General features: G+C 40.7%; 1 protein-coding gene across 1 annotated transcript; it reads left to right on the forward strand.

The window, feature by feature from the left end:
* The first annotated feature begins 726 nt into the window (after positions 1-726).
* Positions 727-19,340, forward strand: sema3e (sema domain, immunoglobulin domain (Ig), short basic domain, secreted, (semaphorin) 3E). Its single transcript, XM_079253228.1, has 17 exons — positions 727-858; positions 8,128-8,288; positions 8,568-8,627; positions 9,007-9,126; positions 10,959-11,052; positions 11,298-11,414; positions 12,105-12,247; positions 12,338-12,452; positions 12,602-12,671; positions 12,750-12,894; positions 13,217-13,442; positions 14,608-14,699; positions 15,502-15,543; positions 15,769-15,935; positions 16,262-16,332; positions 16,625-16,758; positions 17,287-19,340. The coding sequence occupies exons 1-17, from the start codon at positions 741-743 to the stop codon at positions 17,785-17,787; spliced, it is 2,376 nt and encodes a 791-aa protein (XP_079109354.1). The 5' UTR covers positions 727-740; the 3' UTR covers positions 17,788-19,340.
* Positions 19,341-19,786: the final 446 nt, after the last annotated feature.

The raw sequence follows: 19,786 nt of genomic DNA on the forward strand, positions 1-19,786 counted from the left end.
AGGCACGAGGCTCCCTACTCCTCCCCTCTTCCACTCTGCCTTTTCCTGGGCTCTGGTCCAGAGAACGACTGGCTCCAGTGGACCCAAGAGGAGGAAGACAGACTGAAGACAACATTCAGCAGCTCCAGCTCTACCTGCTGGGACACACACACACACAGCTTTTAGAAATTAGCTGCTCCGGTTTATTTGTGGGATTCAGAGAGCTATCTTTTTCCTATTTTTGTCCTTCTTTCTTCCTTTTTTTTAAACATTTTATCAGTTATATTAGGAAAAAAAAAAAAAAAAGGGATCCAAGCTGTGCACAGAGACAGACAAACAAACAGACGGACTGACATATGGACAGTGAGAAGTGAGCATTGCGGCGTGAATGTAGCAACTGGACTTCTCCCTGGTTACTAAGACCAAACAAGGATAATAGCCAAAGCACTATCCTTTTCACCAAGGTAGTGGGTGGATGCAGCTTTCTGCAGGCTGCTATAGGGGAAAGCAGCAACTGCATTGAAGCTGCAGAGGTACATCTATTTGATCCACGCTGTGGTGATCCATAGATAATGGACTGTTATCTTAAAGAAGACTCTTGCTGGATACTGAAGACGATCTCATATTAAGCAGCACTTGATGGAAGTTAATACAAAGACCTGTGGATTTTTTTTTTTTTCCTTTTTAATGGCCTTTGCTGCTCATGTTGAGTAAACTTAATGCCTTTTAACTAGGTGAAATACTGAACGTGTGTCACAGCGATGATGGCAGGATGCGCAGGGACTTTAAATCTGTCACAGATGCTGCTATATTTCATTCTGATTGGCATGACTCACACAGCACACAGCGTTTACCCAAGGATACGGCTCTCCCACAAAGGTAAGAAATCTCCTGACAAAAAAAGAGCAACAATGTGCAAATATTCTCTTTAGCCGAGAGAATTTGCAGAGAAACACAATATTGTGTGGTAGCATAGTCACCATAGTTCAAACTGGAAGTAGCTATCTATACATTAAACTGGGAGCCATCACTGCAGGATTAGAAAGAGACAGGTGCAACAGAACATCATTTCTGATAGGCCAGCGTTGTCAAATATCGCTGTGCTGTTGGTTGTAACTCTTAAATGTCCAATAAATATCAGTGTTGCTTGTGAAGGGTTATGTTGTGTTGATAGTAGCTAAATAGAAAAAAGACAAATATTGTTGCAGAAACTGCACTATAAAAAGTCCAAGTCTAAAAAAAAGTTGTGTTCTTTGTGTGTCTGTGTAAAGATAAAAAAAAAAAAAAAAAAAAAAAAGTTGTATTCTTTGTGAGTGTGTAACGAAGGCTCAGGTTTTTATTGCCATGTAATCATATAGCCTGTTGAAGATTTATGTTGCTGCCTGGGAGGAAAAGCTACCGTGCAGAAAGGTGATCTGAGAGGGATCTCTTCTGCATCATGAATTTCTTTTTCTTTTTTTTTTTTTTCTACCCTCAGCTGATGGTTGTGGAGTCTCCTTGGACTTTGTTTTGGTCCCACAGCCATGGTGGTTGACAATCCACAATGTGGCTTTCTCCCATGCCATAGTGGCGAAGCGATGGAATAGTCATCTATTTTTTTTTTTTTTTTTTTGGCATGGGAATATGCCCGGGTGAAGAAGGGAGAGGAAAAAAAAGTGTACGCACGCGCCTGTTTACGTGTGTGTGGGAGTGTGCGATATGGATGTGCATGCACTGGTATGTGGAATGATTGCTGTGTATCTCAAACAATAATGAGGGTTTTTATCTTCAGCAGATAAAACTCTTGAGTAAACATAGTCTCTTTCTCACAGTTTCTTTGATCTCTATAGCAACAGAAGGTGATGATTCCACATAAGCCTGTTAGTCATGGTTGAAAATAGGTGTGGAATTAGAATGGTCAGTAACTCATACATACAAGTTTGCAGTATATACTGAAAGTTGACATGACTTCTACCTCACGAATTTTTTTCTTTTTTTTTTTTAAATATGAAGCACTTATAAGTTTTTGTTTTTAATGGTAAAATATGCCAGAAGGAAAAGAAATAGATCAAGTTAACTACTGTAAAAGTTGTTATCCAATGAAAATGGATGCAAACTGAAATATTAAAACTGAAGAATAAACCAGGAGTGAAACCATAAAGGCCAAAAATAGATAAATCTATAGTCATCAAGACCTTATATATATCTACAAAGGTAAGCACATCACTGCAGATGAGATTAGTTATTAATGCCACATAAGTATCAGGTGTGGTTGTGACTTTCATATTTCACCGGATTTATTAACTGCCTGAGGGCAGAGCTGCTACAGTGACCCCCACCCCCTTCTCTGTCTCCATCTGCCTCACTTCTCTTATACTTGTTCTGGCTAGCACAGAGCTCTTTTAAAATGCTGCAGTTGGATCCTATCATTATGGAATGATAAACATCTAAGCCCTAATACATGCCTCATGGGCTCCACCAGTGAATTTTGAACGCACCCTTCACATCACACAAACTCATAGATACATGCACACACACTGACAGCCACATGGACAGCATGGTTAGTGTGAATTCTTCCCAAGCTGCAAGCTTGGGCGCAGTTCAGGGAGAAGGAGAAGGATGTGGTTTTAAGTATTCATCTACAAAGCTGTAAGACTTTTCACCATAACATGTGGGACGAATGTAGTGTAGAAAAACTCAAATCTTGTCTCTGAGAAATAAGAAGACAATGAGAATAAACGTTACTATTTTTAACCAGCTTCTGGTCAGACAAGCAGCAATACGATGGGATCAATGTGAGATCAGCTTTCTCCTGGTTTATGGAAGTGAGCTCTTTTGGTCACGTATTTAAAAAAAAAAAAAAAAAAAGACCCTAGCATGCAGTATGGATCTCTGCACGCTTTGATGTCATCCACACCTTGCACATGTTGTGAAAGTAACATTATTTGTTATTTCTTTTTCATCTACATCCTGTGTTCTGTCTAGACTGCTGGGAGCAGGAAAGATTATTTCAAATGTATTTAAGGCGCTTTCATCCCAGTCATCCTTTCATTTACTTACACAACCCCCCCCCAGTTCACTCAGGGCTGTTGCTCAAATCACACAGAGTATTGAGTTACAAATACTGAAGCTTTGCTGTCTTGAGAAATAATTGACCCTAATCTTTGGCTGCACAACATCCAAAGACTTTAAACACGTGTCTAAAGATGTTAATACACATTAACTGCCAGGACTTTTAGCAAATGAAACCTCCTCCTGCTAAATCCTAAGTTATTATTAAGGAGTTCAGTGCAGAAAAGAAATAACTACGTATTGTTTGGCTTGTCATTTTTTATGTCTTTTAACAAAGATCCATGTGATTCCAGTTTGCATCACAGACATTTCTTGGCAGCTCATTTTAGATCACAAGCCCGTGGAGTGAAATGAGCTCGTCCTTTAGGACACCCATCAATTTGAGCTGCTAATGAAGCCGTGGCACAGCAAGTGTGTGTCAGAACATCAGCAGGCTGCGGGGTAGGTGGTCAGGCTTAGATTTATTTTGCTGCTTCCACATTTCTGTCATCGTGCTCAGCTGAAACTGCAGGTTGTGAAACAGCAGTTTTAATGTAATGGTGATGACCTAAACAGACACGCGTCACTTTAAAGTTCGTCTTTGTTTAGCACGTTGTTTCACTGATTTAGCAGAAATTCTTTGTTTCTTGTTCTTCTTGAATCATGTCTTTTTGACAAATCGGGAACGTTGCATTGTTGCTTTAGTGAAAAGTTTTAAAAAGGGGCTCCATGTAACGGATACCTGAGTTGTGTATGTGTGAGGGGCCAGGTTACTTATGAACAACCAAACATGTCTAAATATGGTTGAAGGGCTCATTAAAGCAGTTACGGAAAAAAAAAAAAAAAAAAAAACTTCAACATTTTAAAATAATTATCCTGCCTATACATCCCCTCAGTTCTCTGCCAAGGACTTCTTTTCCTCAAATGTTGCAAGCATTTAGTTACATAAATATTTTCTTTCAGCATATCTACAAAGGTGAATATGGTTATCCTGTGACATTAAGCAGCCCTGGCACACTCAGCATCATACTGTATACCTTTAACCATGTGAATGAACACATGTGCTTTCTGTATTTCAGCCTAACATTTACCTCATGGAAAATTTGCACAAAAGCAGCTTAAAGCACTTGAGAGCAGATCCACCAAAGTGGAATAAACCTGTTGGAAGAACCAGAACAGAGCCTAGATGCATGTTTTGTACTTGCTAAATTTTCACTGAGAACTTCTTTTTTTCCCCAGCACTCACCATAAACTGCGAGATTTAGGGGGATGGTGCTCAGATACATGAAGGTGTAAACACAGGGATTACTCAGGTGGCAATTACTGATGTATGAAACATGGCTTTGAACTATAATTTTTGAGGTTCCTCCTCAGACAAGTCAAAGCTCTCTCTATGTGTTTAAAAACCTTTAAATGACGAGACTGTCGATGGTTTTCTTCTCAAAGTGTGTTGCTTAAGTTGAATGAAGGTGGGGATTTTTCATTTCTGACTTTTATACTTACGGCTAATGTGGCAAGTGAGGAGTCCCATTAACTTTCTTCCGTCTGCATGTGAAGAGGCCTATATTTAACATTTTACCACATTTGGATCACGGCCATTGCACAGTCATTCTGAAGACCTTAAATCAAACCAGTGGAAAATGGAGGGTAGGGTGGTGTTAAGATAAATCACATCTTTTGGGTCACAAAAGCAAAAGAGATAATTTTTCAAACCTCCTCCCCTCTACATTCACCTTTCTCTCCTTCTCATTTTCTCTGTGTACATCTCAACGTCGTCCCCCCCCCCATTGTGCTATGTGTGTGCTCCCCAGTTCATTAATGAGATGTCCAGAGGGGAAGGCAGCTGGTGAAACTCTAATATCCTTTCTGACCTTTTCTCTGATGAAGGGACCAGGGAGAGGAGATGAGTTAAGTTTGTAACATGGGAAAAGAGGGAGGACAAAGATTGGTTTAGTCTTCAGAGACTGAGCTGCAATATTACTACAAGAGAGGGAGAAAAAATAAAGCAGAACGAAGCCTGAACACCTCAAAATACAGGAACAGTAAATGCTCGGTGAGTAGAGAAGAGAAAATAAAACTTTTATTGAGACAGGTATTGATTAAAACTTTATTTGTATAGCACTTATCATACAAAAGCATATCAAAGTGCTTGACAACATAAAAATAAAAAACAGTTTTACACTCAAAAACACGCATGTTACCCACACACACACACACACAACCCAACCCTTCCCCTGAACATTTATGCCAAAATAAAAAGGACTAACTTCAGGATTCTGTCCCAGTTTAGTTGCAGAGTCAATTAAAGAACTGTACATGTTGAGCCATTTTTTAATTTACTAACAACAGAACTCATCCAGTTAATACAGAGAAGCAGACTTCTCCTTTTCTCTGTCATCATCCTTGGGCAATTCATATGGCTTCCATTTTGCTATGTGACATCATTCCCCCATACAAGGGGGATATGGGAAGACAAGGCCATGTATCAGTAATGGCCCATCACTACCAGATCTCCAGCTGCACCTCCGGGATCTTTACAGTGTCACTCGGGCCTTGAGGATCGAAAGAGAAGACTTTTTCCTCATGTTTGCACCCTTTAACACTTCCTTACGCCACTAAATCTCTGTACTTTTGTTCCTGTAGAAATCCCCAAACTCAGAGAGTAAACGTATAAATAGGCACGTTTATTTAAATTTCATCAAATGTCTATAAAATGATGACCATGATTACCTTTTATGCATTTTTTAAAATCGTTTTGAAATACTTGAAAAAAGGCACCATGACACAAGCCGTCACACAAAGTCAGACTCCCGTTATTCTCCCCAATGCAGCGAAGCAGCTTCCAAACATGGAAATAGAGGATATCACAAAGTTTATTTTCATTTCACTTTACCAAATCTCCTCCAGCATCTCTCTGTGCTCCTCAGATAGCTGATGATAGCGTCTGTCTTGAGGGAGTCCATTTATTTCTCTGTGATTTCCATTTGAAGCAGGATCACAGTCAGGCCTTGTGTCTCTCTGGACCAGTTGCTGAGGGAGAAATTCCCTCCTCAGCTGAAGGCTAAGGATTCCTCACCAACTGCAGATGGGGAGAGTGAGAGGAAAGAGACGCAGGAATGAGGATACTTGGAAATCCCCGTCTTTTTACTTATTGAGTCTGATCACTGGCTGGCACACATAATGACAGAGGAGGAGGCTTTAAAACACCGCTCTGAAGCATCCGTCAGAGTGTCTGTGTAATCATGAGATACACCGATTGTATTGTAGTTATTTTGATTGCCTTTAATTATTATAATCAACACTTTTATTCAGAAAAGTCACAGGTTTTGCATTTGTTTATTTCCCTTTTTACTTTCTTATACTTCCTTTCTTGTCTGCGAATGCTCCTTAAGGTATTTTGAAGGGTGTAAACGGCCATTTAAATCAGCTGCCGCTCAACTTTATTGACAGAGACAAGCAGATTTGACTCAAGTGCTGTTTATTCCATCACTTTAAATAGTCATATATGTCCGTCTTCTGAATGCATGGCAACACATCTGACTCTACATGAAGAAGGGGCTGATTGTTTTAGAGCCAACATCAGGAGGACTGGACTTGTCCTGGGTACAAATTCAAACCAACTCAGAGAACCAGCAGAAAAAGACATCTGTGTGTGTGAGACAGAGAATAACTGCATGTGTGTGTGTGGAGTTGATAATTACAGGAAGCATGTCTGAGCCCTGGCAGAACATGACATGCCATATCCCCTCTTACTCTGCCACCTAACCACCCAAGACCTAATGCAGTTCAAACAAACAATCGCTTGTCTCCAACATGGAAATCTTATTAGCAACCAAATAAACACAGTCTCCCGCTCCTCTGTGGATACCTAATCCTATTTTAAACAAATAAAACTCTCAGCACAGACGAGCGTGGCTGCTGTGAGTGATCTACAAAAATAGAAGAAACACTTTTCTTCTTCTATCTTGGAGATCACGTATCAATCAAAATATACAGATGCTAGAAAAAACAAATCATACAATTACCCCCTGCTACTTCAGCATGTCCAGACACCAACCTCAGCATTTTTTTTAAAAGGTTTAAAGCCATACGTGAATAAATGATGGTTCTTTTCTTCATTTAAAAGGATTGAGATAGTTAATAGCTATCCCACTATGTGCTTAAACGGCTCGGAAAAACGGAGCCCACAATACAAAACGTGGCTTGTGTGCTTAATTCTCCCCCAGGTCTCAGAGGCACTTCTAACACACACCAGATCCCCCTTTTTTTTTTCTTTTACGAGGGCACTGAGTCCAACCCCATCATGTGTTAATGAAAAGTTTTTAGGCCAGGGCAGCCCAGAGGATGGGCAGACCTCTGGCACTTTTAGACTTAGTTTAAATCCTGCTTCCAAAACCTCTCAAGAAGCTTAGATGGAGGAGGTGTAAGCGGAGGTCAAATTCAGTCAGGGAGATACAGCAAGGAGTGGTTGCATACTTTTGTGCATCTACTTGAGCTCAAGTTATTCTGAAGAGTACATGTGCTGATATTCACATTTCAGGAATGGTCGTCTGCTTTTCTTTCAAAGTGCAAGGGACAGCTGATCTAAACGGCTCAAGTGGAAACTGCTTCAGTTTCCTGTCTGATAAAACTGCTTCCTCTGTGTTAAAAAAGACCAAAGACCACAGGATGAGAGACCATGCAAATCAAAAATAAAATCTATCACAGACCCTCTCCCGCTGCGGCAGAGTGGTGGAGCTCTGGACAAGGGTCAGTAATCATCCAATGAGAAGTGTATTGAGACTTTTGAAGGTTAGCTTTAAGCTCAGTGTGTTTAGATCTTCAGTGATGATAAGCACAGTTACATTCAGCCATAGGAAGTATAGGTGCGCCATACAGAGGAAAAGATTAGACTGAAATATGTTGTAGTGGCTATGATCAGAAACACATGTTGCACTGTGCCCCGAGCTCATGGATCAGTTGGGACTCCTGAAGGTTTGCAAAAGTACTTAAAAAGCTTGAGGACAGTGTTTGAGCTCTATCCATTAATCTACTGTCAGTGTAGCTAACTGTTTAAGTTTCTATTGTCTGACTGCAAATCTCTGGTCTCTTTGTATCTCTGTGTCACTTTCTATGCAGAGCTTTGGCAGATGAACAGGACCTGGGTGTTTCAGGGACACGGGGCGCCTCTTCAACCTCAGACGATGCTACTGGATGAGAGCCACCAAAGGCTTTATGTCGGTGCCAAGAATGCTCTGTTCTCCCTTAGCCTGGACAGGGTTAACGTAAACCACAGAAAGGTAGGCCTGGCTTCATCTCTTCCTGTCTGACAGGATGTTAGACTTTTGAACCCCTCAGACTAAAGCTTTGTGCATGTGTGTGTGTGTTTATTAGTATGTTTTTCTTTCCCTTTAATATGAAATAATACACATCATATGAATTAGATACTGAAAATAGAAGCACATTACAAACTTAAGAAAAAAAGACATATCAAGAGAAATGAAATGTGGTATTTACAGTACATTCTGCATCCGCAACAACTTCAGTAGAAAAATGGTGCAACTTCTTTGACCTTTCAGATCAACTGGACCAATACTGAACATCAGATAGAGGAGTGTATGATGAAGGGGAGAGAAAAGGTAAGCATTATACAGGAAAATATTACTGAACTATGGCTGCGTGTGTTCTCGGTTGAGATTTAGATGAACAGCTGAAGCTGACAATAAAGGAGAGTAAGCAGAAACACTAATAATATATATCTAGACTGTTTATTATATGGGTGGATATATATGCTAAAACAGACATACTGCCAGTATCTATGAATTGATTTGCATATCTTTCTGTGCTCATTGACCTTTGTTTAACCTCAGATATTGGCGTTATTGATGAAACAATGAACTGTGGCGTTTGTCCATTAAGCTAAATTCATTGTGAGGTCTCGAGTTGTTTCACACAAAGCCAAGCTTGCCTACCTTGCTTTATTTACACCTGACCTGAGCTCTGTATATCTTCCAACAGCCTGAGTGTGCAAACTACATCAAAGTATTGCAGAAGTACAACCAAACCCATTTGCTGGGCTGCGGAACAGGAGCCTTCAACCCTGTCTGTGTCCTGATCAAAGTGGGACATGGAGGGCAGGTGAGTCCCAAGGCTAGAGAGAGTGTTGCTACACAACCATATATTTTAAGAGTCATTTCAGCTGTCACGTTTTGGTTTGTTGAGTTAACCTGGAAATTGCTAACAATTCTATCCTTGTTGTTGAAAAAAAAAAAAAAAAGAAGAAAAAAGAAAAAAAAAAGGTTCCCCTTTTACTTCTACTTTTTAAAAAAAAAATCTAGTGTCAAATAATCCAAAGACAGTATCAGTACTTTTTTTCTGTACAGTTATGTAACTATTTAACATTGTGTCCTCCACACTTCTCCTAATAGCTTGACTTGTTTAGCCAGAACTTTCTTCACACTGTATTTATAATGTTTTAGTCAGGAGCTCCTGGAACTGCCAGTACATCTTGGACCTCTGAGCTGTTAAACTCTGCAGATGCTCTCCACAAGATGGATTCATGTGCCTGGCAACAAGGAGTGATGTGAGGTGGAGATGGAAAAGGCGCTGAGACAGGGGAGGGTGGAATTTTGCTTTATTCTGAGAGAGAAAACTATGTGGCACAGGCTTCTCATTACGGTTATAAAAAGTTGGCACCCCAAGCGTCCAGGTAAACGGGGGCAGACCGGGTGTAGGAGGAGAACCGACCGGTTTGTAGTCAGGGAAGAGTAACGTGTCAGCTGCTTGTCAGGAGAACTTGATTGTCTTTCAAGCATGATGATGTGCAAGCAAAACCACCTGTATGCATCAGTGTGAGCATGTTTGGACACAGTATGACACACATCTCCCAGATGTCAAACAGAGGACAGTCTAGGTGTGTGCCTATGTGTGTTGGTATGTGTGTGTGTGTGTGTGTCTGGGCTGGATTTAGAGAGAGGAGGGGAAGAAGTTTTCCATCCTGCATTCCAACACTGGTCCAGCAGGTCAACCAGCCAGTGGCAGCTTCCAGATAGGAACCCCACTTAGCCATCATTCATCACTGGAATGCTCGTAGCTGAACTAAACTGCATCAGATATGGCGGATTTATCTACGAATAGAAAGACCTCTCCACAAACCATCCTCACTCCAATCCTTTGTTAGATAAAACATCACATTTAGCCCAGAGTTACCATGAAGTATGAGCTGGATGTTTACTTTGTGATACATTTTGATAGAAGATGTTTGCCACAAGCTAATTAATCATGTAAAAATGCAGCAGAGCAAATTTTAATTTAAAAAAAAAAAAAAAAAAAAAAAGCCATTAATGATTGTTTATAAACCAACTGACTCAACTTACTCTGCTAATTTTTCTATATTTTGGATAGATTACTTTTTTCTGTGACAGATGAGCTTAAGGGAGAGGGATTTTTGCTGCAGTACAACACAGTAAGATTCTGGGTCCACTCAGAAATCAAAACACAACATGCCCTGACCCTTGTGAAATGCCAGCGAGTGTGAAAGACTACCCAAAACACATAAGATGTGGTTCTCCTGGGAGTTCAGATCTATGTGTGTGTGTGTGTGTGTGTGTGTGTGTGTTTTACTCACCTGTTGTGCAGGACAATAACATCAGAGGAGTGGGAGTATGACTCCACAACAATATGAGAGCAGAACCAAGTCGGTTACACACATTAAAACAGGACTCCTTCATTTGGTCATCCATCACTCCTCGTCTCATCCATCTTCATTCCTTCTTCTCATCCATCATCTTCCAACCTTCCTCCCTTTTAATTCTTTTCTTCCACTCTCTTCACACGTCACCTTCTGGGATTTGTCTCAGCAACGTTAAATCAAATCAGTCTATGGAGAATGTTGTTGCTGTGTCTAGATGTCATGTTTTTGCTTTTATGGATTCAGATCTATATAACTATGCGTTGTGCGTTGTTTTCAGGACCCGCAGTTTGCTTTCGAGGAGTCTAGTGTTATGAGTGGCAGAGGACGTTGTCCATATGACCCCAACAGTCCCTGCACGTCCACAGTCTCCAGTAAGACACAGTTGAATCTATCACATAAAACTTCACCATCAGCTGAGCTAAAAGCACACAGCAGTGAGATGACTATGTGTGTTTTCATTTCAGTTGGATGACAACTGAAGAGGTTTGACCATTCTTGTCCCCTCTTAACAGTCTACAGTGCCACCTTGTGGTCTTTCGTAACATCAGTAGAGTTGGTTGCCGTTTGTTTTTGGCATTTATATGCATTGTTGCCGATTTGTCTGTGTGTTTCTCAGGAGGAGAGCTCTACATCGGTCTGTACACTGATTACTGGGAGAATGACGGTGCTTTATGTCGACTGAACAACCACACCTACACACGCACTGAAAGAAATGACAGACAACAGCTCAATGGTTTGTTTCCACAACTGGAAAATGATCACATCTTAACATGTGTTCAGCTCAATATAAAAATAAATGTTCAATCAATGTGCTGGTTATCAGAAGCTCAGTAATATTTAGCAGTAGTCGCATACAGTAAGACTATTCCATGATGTCAGCATCGATTGGCCTTATTTGGCCTTAAGTAAGTATTGGCTTTACTTAAAGGTAGAGTATGTAAGATTTTCAATATTTTCAAAATAAATTAACTAATAAAATAATTACAATCAAAATTAGATAGTTTTTTGAACATGTAGGTTCCAGTCTGTCCTTATTTGATGCGTTATTAAATTACAAGTTTAATTAATGACAAATGACAAAAAAGCACTCTTTTTTTACTGGTAGGCAAACATTTAAGAAAGGTCTTTGTCATTAATTAAACTTGTAATTTAATAACACATCAAATATGGACAGACTGGAACCTACATGTTTAAAAAAAAAACTATCTACTTATGATTGTAGTTATTTTTTTAGTTAATTTATTTTGAAAATATTGAAAATCTTACATACTCCACCTTTAAGAAATACCTTTCATCTAACTTTTGGCATTAGCATAAATTTAAACCAAATAGTTTTATCGTTTTGTTGCTGTTGTTACTGTTCAGGTACCCAAATCACTACTTATCTTTTGCTTTCATGGCTCGCGTGGCATTCTTCCAACAGAGCCAAAGTTTGTGAGATCAGCAGTTATTCCTGACAACGACGACAGAGATGATGATAAAGTTTACTTCTTCTTCACTGAAAGAGAGATGGATGCTGAGGGAGTGAACAGAGCTGTATACAGCCGTGTTGGGCGAGTCTGTGCGGTGAGAAATGCTTGTGCTACAGAAATCTTCACAAGCGTAACTCCACCAATGCTGAGAGAAAATTCAAAACGTAATTTCATTTCACCTCAGAATGACCAAGGAGGACAGAGAATGCTGGTGAATAGATGGAGCTCCTTCCTTAAAACTCGCCTCATCTGCTCTGTGGCTGGACCAAACGGCATTGATACTCACTTTGATGAGCTTGGTAAGACAACAAAACTGAGTGGACGCCATCTAATGACTGGGTTTACAAAGCTCTGGTTCCAAACAGTTGTTCAGTTGCCAATGGTGAAATAAAACACTTAAAAATCCCCACAAAAACAAATACAACTATACATTTGTATTTTGTTTCAGAGGATGTGTTTGTGCTTAACAACAAGGATGACAAAAACCCAGAAATATTTGGTCTCTTCGGCACCACAAGGTCAGTGGAGGATTGTGTCTTTAAACTGTAAAATTTTGTGCACCATCAAATTACTAATCCATCCCCCCATCCCCGCAGCGCTGTGTTTAAAGGCTACGCAGTTTGTGTCTATCAAATGGATGACATCAGAGCGGCCTTTAACGGTCCATTCGCTTACCGTGAGAGACCTGAGCATCACTGGACACCTTATGAGGACAGAGTCCCCTACCCTCGACCTGGATCTGTGAGCCTTAAATTCTAAATAAATAATGTTTATGGGATTTAATTACAAGATTGCCTAACATTGTTCATTCGCAGCACTCTCCATTTCACCCGGTCTGTGTCCATGGCAGATGTTCTCTGAAAGGGGGCAGTGTTGAAAGAATGTAGGGCAGCTTTGCTGAATGTCAGCACTGTTGTAACTACCTCAGCAGGTCACACAGGGACAGTCTGAGCCTGACTAATGAATGCCAGCTCGTTTTTACACTGCCCAGTGCTCATCTCCTGACTTAGTCAAAACCGACCCCTTAACTCTCATCATTTCTGTCACACCATCTCTTTAACAGTGTGCCAGTAAGGTGAATGGTGGAAGCTTCTCCAGTTCTAAGGAGTTTCCTGATGAAGTTCTACGGTTTGTGCGATCTCATCCTGTGATGTACCGTCCAATCCACCCACAGCATCACAGACCTGTTCTGCTGCAGACAGAGCCTGGCAAAAGGAAGCTGACCCAGATTGCAGTAGACCGAGTGCAAGCTCAAGATGGACACTATCATGTTCTCTACATCGGCACCGGTAAACACGCTGCATTGTGCAAAATACATTATTATTGCCATGATAAGTTACAGTCATTATGCACAACTCTCTTTGGCATGATCCTTTAAAAGTATTTACGGATCTGAGAATATATTGGTAAAGCAGCTGAATGAGTGGGAAGGGGAGTGTTTGTCTTGCCTATTAGCCACTGGGTATGGTCCAGCTCTCCTGTGACCCTGCACTGGAACAGATGGGTATAGAAAATGGATGGATGGATGGATGGATGGATGGAAGGATGGATGGAGGGGTGGATGGATGGAGGGATGGATGGATGATGGATGGATGGATGGATGGAGGGATGGAGGGATGGAGGGAGGGATGGATAGAGGGATGGATGGAAGGATGGATGAATGGATGGAGGGATGGATGGATGGATGAATGGATGGATGGATGGATGGATGGAAGGATGGATGAATGGATGGAGGGATGGATGGATGGATGAATGGATGGATGGATGGATGGAGGGAGGGATGGATGGATGGAGGGATGGATGATAGAAGGATGGATGGATGGATGGATGGAGGGAGGGATGATAGAAGGATGGATGGAGGGATGGAGGGAGGGATGGATAGAAGGATGAATGGATGGATGGATGGAGGGATGAAGGGATGGATGGATGGATGGATGAATGGATGGATGGATGGATGGATGGAGGGAGGGATGGAGGGATGGATGATAGAAGGATGGATGGATGGATGGAGGGAGGGATGAAGGGATGGATGGATGGATGGATGGATGGATGGATGGAGGGAGGGATGGAGGGATGGATGATAGAAGGATGGATGGATGGATGGAGGGAGGGATGATAGAAGGATGGATGGATGGATGGAGGGAGGGATGGATAGAAGGATGGATGGATGGATGGAGGGAGGGATGGATGATGGAGGGATGGATGGATGGATGGAGGGAGGGATGATAGAAGGATGGATGGATGGATGGAGGGAGGGATAGAGGGAGGGATGGAGGGATGGCTGGATGGAGGGAGGGAGGGATGGATGGATGGAAGGATGGATAGATGGAAAAGCAACAGTACAGCACCAGTTGCACATAGTGTACAGATTTCTACCTACAAGCTTGTTTTTTGTAAAATAAACACTTAATTTATTAATTGTTACAACTTCACATTAACATCTTCTTTCATCAGATGACTCAGTAGTGTTGAAAGTTATCACCATCTACAACAAAGACACAGACACAATGGAGGAAGTGCTGCTGGAAGAGCTGCAAGTATTTAAGGTACTTTCATTTTTGCTACAAACCTTCAAGACAAACATGTCGTTTGCTGAAACCGGACCCATCAACCGCTTTGCTTGCTGATCCGGGTCTGATTCTTGCTCAATGTTCAAGAAGAGCAGGGGTCAACTGTTGGGCAAGCTCTGTAATTCAAGAGATTTTATGGTCTTTGATTTATCGAGGAAGTGCTAGTGTCAAAAACCTCAGAGGCCGATGCAGTGTGGGAAATAAAGCAGGTTGTCCATTAATCAGAAAGCTGGTTCGATCACCAGCTGACATGTCTTATATCAACAAGTGCCTTTAGGGAATGTACGAATAGATGTCTGTGATAGAAAATGTAATGTGAGAATGGGTGAGGGGGGCTTGTGATGTAAAAAGTTAATGAGACAAGAAAAGTGGCATATGAATCAATTCCGTGTACCGTGCACGTAAGTCCTGTATCTTATTGCATGTGTGTCATCTATAATTGCAGAACTTACGCCAATAGAGATAATTAGTTGAAAGTAGAAAATAGTAATGCTCTTCTTTCCCATCATCAGATGGGTTTTAAAAGCAGCGAGTCAGTTGAAAGATGCCCAGACTGATTTGAACTGATCAAATCTACTGTGATCAATTGCATATAGAAACAAGCCTGCAAGCAGTGGTGGCTTCTATGTTAATTATTCATGATTTGAGATGGCTAAAATCACAAGATGGCCTCCAGTGATGAAAGATTTAAAGATGTGCCAGCTTTTTATTGTTACACCAAATAACAAACTAACCCTAACTCATATTTTACTAACTGGGATGTGCTTCCTATTTTCAGGTACCAGCACCAGTTAGAGAAATTATAATATCACCTAAAAGGGTAAGAAAATCAAATATCTTCTTGCTATTACTGCAATTCTCTTGTTTCGCCACTAGATGACAACATTGGGACATTGTTTTTATAGCAAAGTACTGACATAATTTATATGCACTGTAGCCTATTTATGGCCAAGTGGCCCATTTGGATGAAGACAAAACAGAACAGATATGGCATATTTATTCCCAGACTATTTTGACGTAAATGATGCACATTTTGGCTCTACAGCAACTACTGTATGTGGGGTCAGAAGTGGGCGTTGCCCAGGTGAGATTGCACCAGTGTGACCTCTACGGATCAGAATGTGCTGATTGTTGTCTGGCTCGGGACCCGTACTGTGCTTGGGACGGTCTCACCTGCTCCAGATACTACCCTGCTGGAGTGTACACCAAAAGGTGACTGCATGCACACTTTTCCCGCAGATGTTTGTAGGTGATGTCAGCTCACGCCTCATCTCGTACAGCTCTGCTTGCTCCTTGCCAGAAGTCACAATGCTCAGATGCTGGTTTACCAAGTCATTATCACAGGCACTGAGAGGCATGAAAGTCAGGTGTTATGTAAGGCCTATCAGTATGCACTTGATCACTCCTTCCTCTCTCTATCTTTCCCTCAATCTTTCTTCTACTTTTACTTTCACCTTCCCTTTCCTCTCACCAATATCGCAGCCTTTCATCACATGCTCAGAAGGATTCCTTATTTGTATCTCTCTCTGCACTTGCAGCAGACGATTCAGGCGGCAGGATGTTCGCCATGGCAACGCTGTACAGCTGTGCAATGGGCTGCAAATTGATGGTTAGTGCTTTTTAAACGACTGTAGCATATGTATTTATACGGTGACTAAGCATATTAAAGGAAATTTACCTTTAATGAACAAACAAGAATAACCTGTATAAAAGCTACACATGATTTAAAATTAAAAAAAAAAAAAAAGGAAAAAAAAATCTTTATTTTTCACTTTACTTTGGAGGTTACTGTGAGATCTTGGGGCTTGTATTGTAGCAGCTGTAAAATAGCAATCCAGTGAAATGTCATTGTCTCTTATCAGGACCGTTCTCTATGCTCTGATTTCTGTGTTTGTGTGTAGATGAACAATGGCAGCGAGCTGAGGAGAGGCTAATATACAGCGTGGAGAACAACAGCACATTACTGGAATGTGTCCCTCGATCACTTCAAGCCAAAGTCCTCTGGTTCTTCCAGAGAGGAGGGGAAAAACACGAGGTGAGTCTGAAGCACATGCCTTTTTTTTTTCTTGTATTCACATTGTGTACACCACTTCCAAAAGAATTTTCTCTCCTTCTATTTCCACAGTTTTGTGCAGATCTGTGCAGTTACAGCTTTAAGTTTTACTGCAGATTTCATGCAATAGCTGAATCATATCTCCAACAACAAGTGCAGTATATACACCAGTGTCTCAGCACCTGGAAACAGCTGTAACTGAAATGTTATGTGCATTTATTTTCAATTTAAATATTTACATATAACGCATAAGGCAGGACTGAGTGAATTGTTTATAAATCCAAATAAAAAGTAATATACTTTGCATAGTTATAGGCAGAGTATGTTAAATAGAAAAAATAGAACCTGAAATGCAGTATATTTTCACTCTTTTATTCTGTACTGTCTTTTAAGGTTTAAAACAAAATTTCTTCACTGGAGAAGAAATGAAGGCTTGAATTATTTTTACTTAATGACACACACAGGTCTTGAAAAAAAGAAAATAATTCCCTCTTTTTCCTCATCGTACAGGTACGAAGTGACGAACGGGTCATCATGATCCCCCATGGCCTGCTGTTCTTGCATGTGAGAAGCTCAGACGCTGGTGTGTATGTGTGCCAGACTGTGGAACACGGATATGTGCACACATTACTTAGGATCAGTCTACACGTGCTTAAAGGGGAGAGGGTGGAGTCAGCAATCCGCACGACTAACGACGGAGAGGGAGAGAGGGCTGAGGTTCCGTGTCACTTGGTTGTGGGCTCCCCATCAGGCACCAGCATCAGCCCGAGATCTCTCCTGCCAGCCTCAGTGCCAGTCCCCAACTCCAGATTGTGGTACAAGGAGTTCCTCCAGTTGATTGGCTACGGTGATGCTCAGAAGGTAGAAGAGTACTGTGAGAGAGTGTGGTGTTCTGATAAGAAGCGTAAAAAGACCAAAAGGAAGTGTGTTTCTCTTGGTGGTGAGAAGAGAGGAAAAAGGAAGGGAGAGGAGAACTCCCACAGAGCTCCAAGGCATACCTTTGACACTTGAAGAGCACAGACTCACTGTGGACACACACACATTCACACACACAGTGTCTAAAGGTCAGACTCAGTTACTGTTTGCACCATGTAAAAGGTTTTTGCTTTGCTTTGAAAGTGCAGTTACAGATAAATAAATAAAAAAACAACAACAGGAGCAGACTGCTTGGCAATTGTAGCTACATTTATCGCTTCTGTTTAGGTCGAAAAGCCATGTTTTGCCTTTTATGTGTCGTGCAAACTTATCATTTGGCGCAGATCCCGGGTGAACACCAAACGCATCACCATCAATATGGAGTCGAGACCATGGCTGGAAAGACGGACAGCATATTAAATATTGCTGCCTCTAATCAGAGAGATACATCACAACACAGCAGCTCTTGTGGACAAACCCAGCAAAACCCTGCTGTCAATCAAAACGCACAGACTGTTTCACTAAAGCTCCACTCAACCTCTTTGTGTATATTATGTGAGAAAATATCCACATTAAAACCAATTGCCTTTTAATCTTTTTTTTTCTAACAGCATAATAACTTATTTTCTGTTTTTACTTTGAATTCTTTAGCTGTTTTAATGTCGAAAACTGGAAAATAGAGTGTTATTCCTTTTGTACAGTAAAAGTCCATTGAGCTAAATGATTCTTTATGATGAGAATCTGTTGCAGTCATGGCTGAAGGGTGTGTGGTTACAGTGGCGACAATAATTAATGCCACTACTGTTATGGATATTTAAGGCATGTGTCATGTATTGCTATGCCCTAAAAGAACATGGTTACTATTTAAGCACTTGTAAAACCTATAACAACAGGGGAAATAAAACCTGGCCATATTAGTGGGTGTTATTTGTATCTTATTTATCGATATTTACAACAATGACAGGTTTTAATTGTATGTGTTAATGCAACTGAGTGAAATGTATTTTTTATTAATCTTGACTGTCTTTGTGCAGACATTTGGATATTGTATTCAGTATATATGGCTTCTCTGTTGGCTTTCCTCTGTTTGCTGTCTTTCTCTTGTTGCCTCTTGTCCTCCCTCTAGCACCTCGTATTCCCTCGGCACTCCTCCAGCCCATTTTTTGTTTGTCGTCATTGCTGTTGCAGATGGGATTCGCGCGCATCGCCACAAACAGCAGAGTACAACACTTCATTTTATTCCAACAAAAGAGACAAATCAATGCTACGTGATGATCCAAGTATCTCATTTGCAAAGCTGAGTTTCATGAATATTCATCTTCATGACAGAAACAACCTGATATAATGGAAAGGACTGCGGTGGTTGTGCAAACTGCCAAAATATGGGACTTTTTTTTTTTTAATGTTTTAATTTGATCATACAATTGTTTTACTGCTGACTGTATGATATTGATGATGTGCTAAAACGACAACCACTTTGAATTATTTCAATACTTCATAATCAGTTTAATCCTTAAATGTTTTTCAGCCTTTAATTCAAATGATCAGATTGTGTCTGCTATAATCTTTATAAATGCTTGCCATTAAAAAGAAGAATTCCTTGCTGTCCTCTCTGTGGTTAAACCAAAGCATTGATGTGAAGTATTCTGACTAATGCACATTCTCAAACACATACAATCTGTACTACAACCACTGTGGCAACATGCTAAAAGAAGATATGTTTAAAGAGATTATTTTATCGCCATTAATAACTTGTGAAAATATCCTGCTTCACATTTACTTCTGTTTACATGCCAGCCTCTAATACTGCATTCACAGAGAGATCTGTAGAGTTTGGGAGACGCATTCCTTAAGGCCCAAGTCTTCCTAACCACATCATAAATCTCAACCCATCTCCAGAGTAAATGTTTTAAAATACAACAAATAAATAAGTAATACCTCACTCTTTCTCATGTGGTTTGTTACAACTGTGAACTAGCAAACACAGCTGTAGTCAGAGGTTGGCGATGTAGCGGTGGTCCAAGGCCAAATAAACCACTGCAAATTTGGATTTTTGTTATCACACATTCTTATGATTAATCTGATTAGGTTTTTA

This window comes from Telmatherina bonti (assembly GCF_933228915.1).
Source record: "Telmatherina bonti genome assembly, chromosome: 2".
Lineage (NCBI taxonomy): Eukaryota > Metazoa > Chordata > Actinopteri > Atheriniformes > Telmatherinidae > Telmatherina > Telmatherina bonti.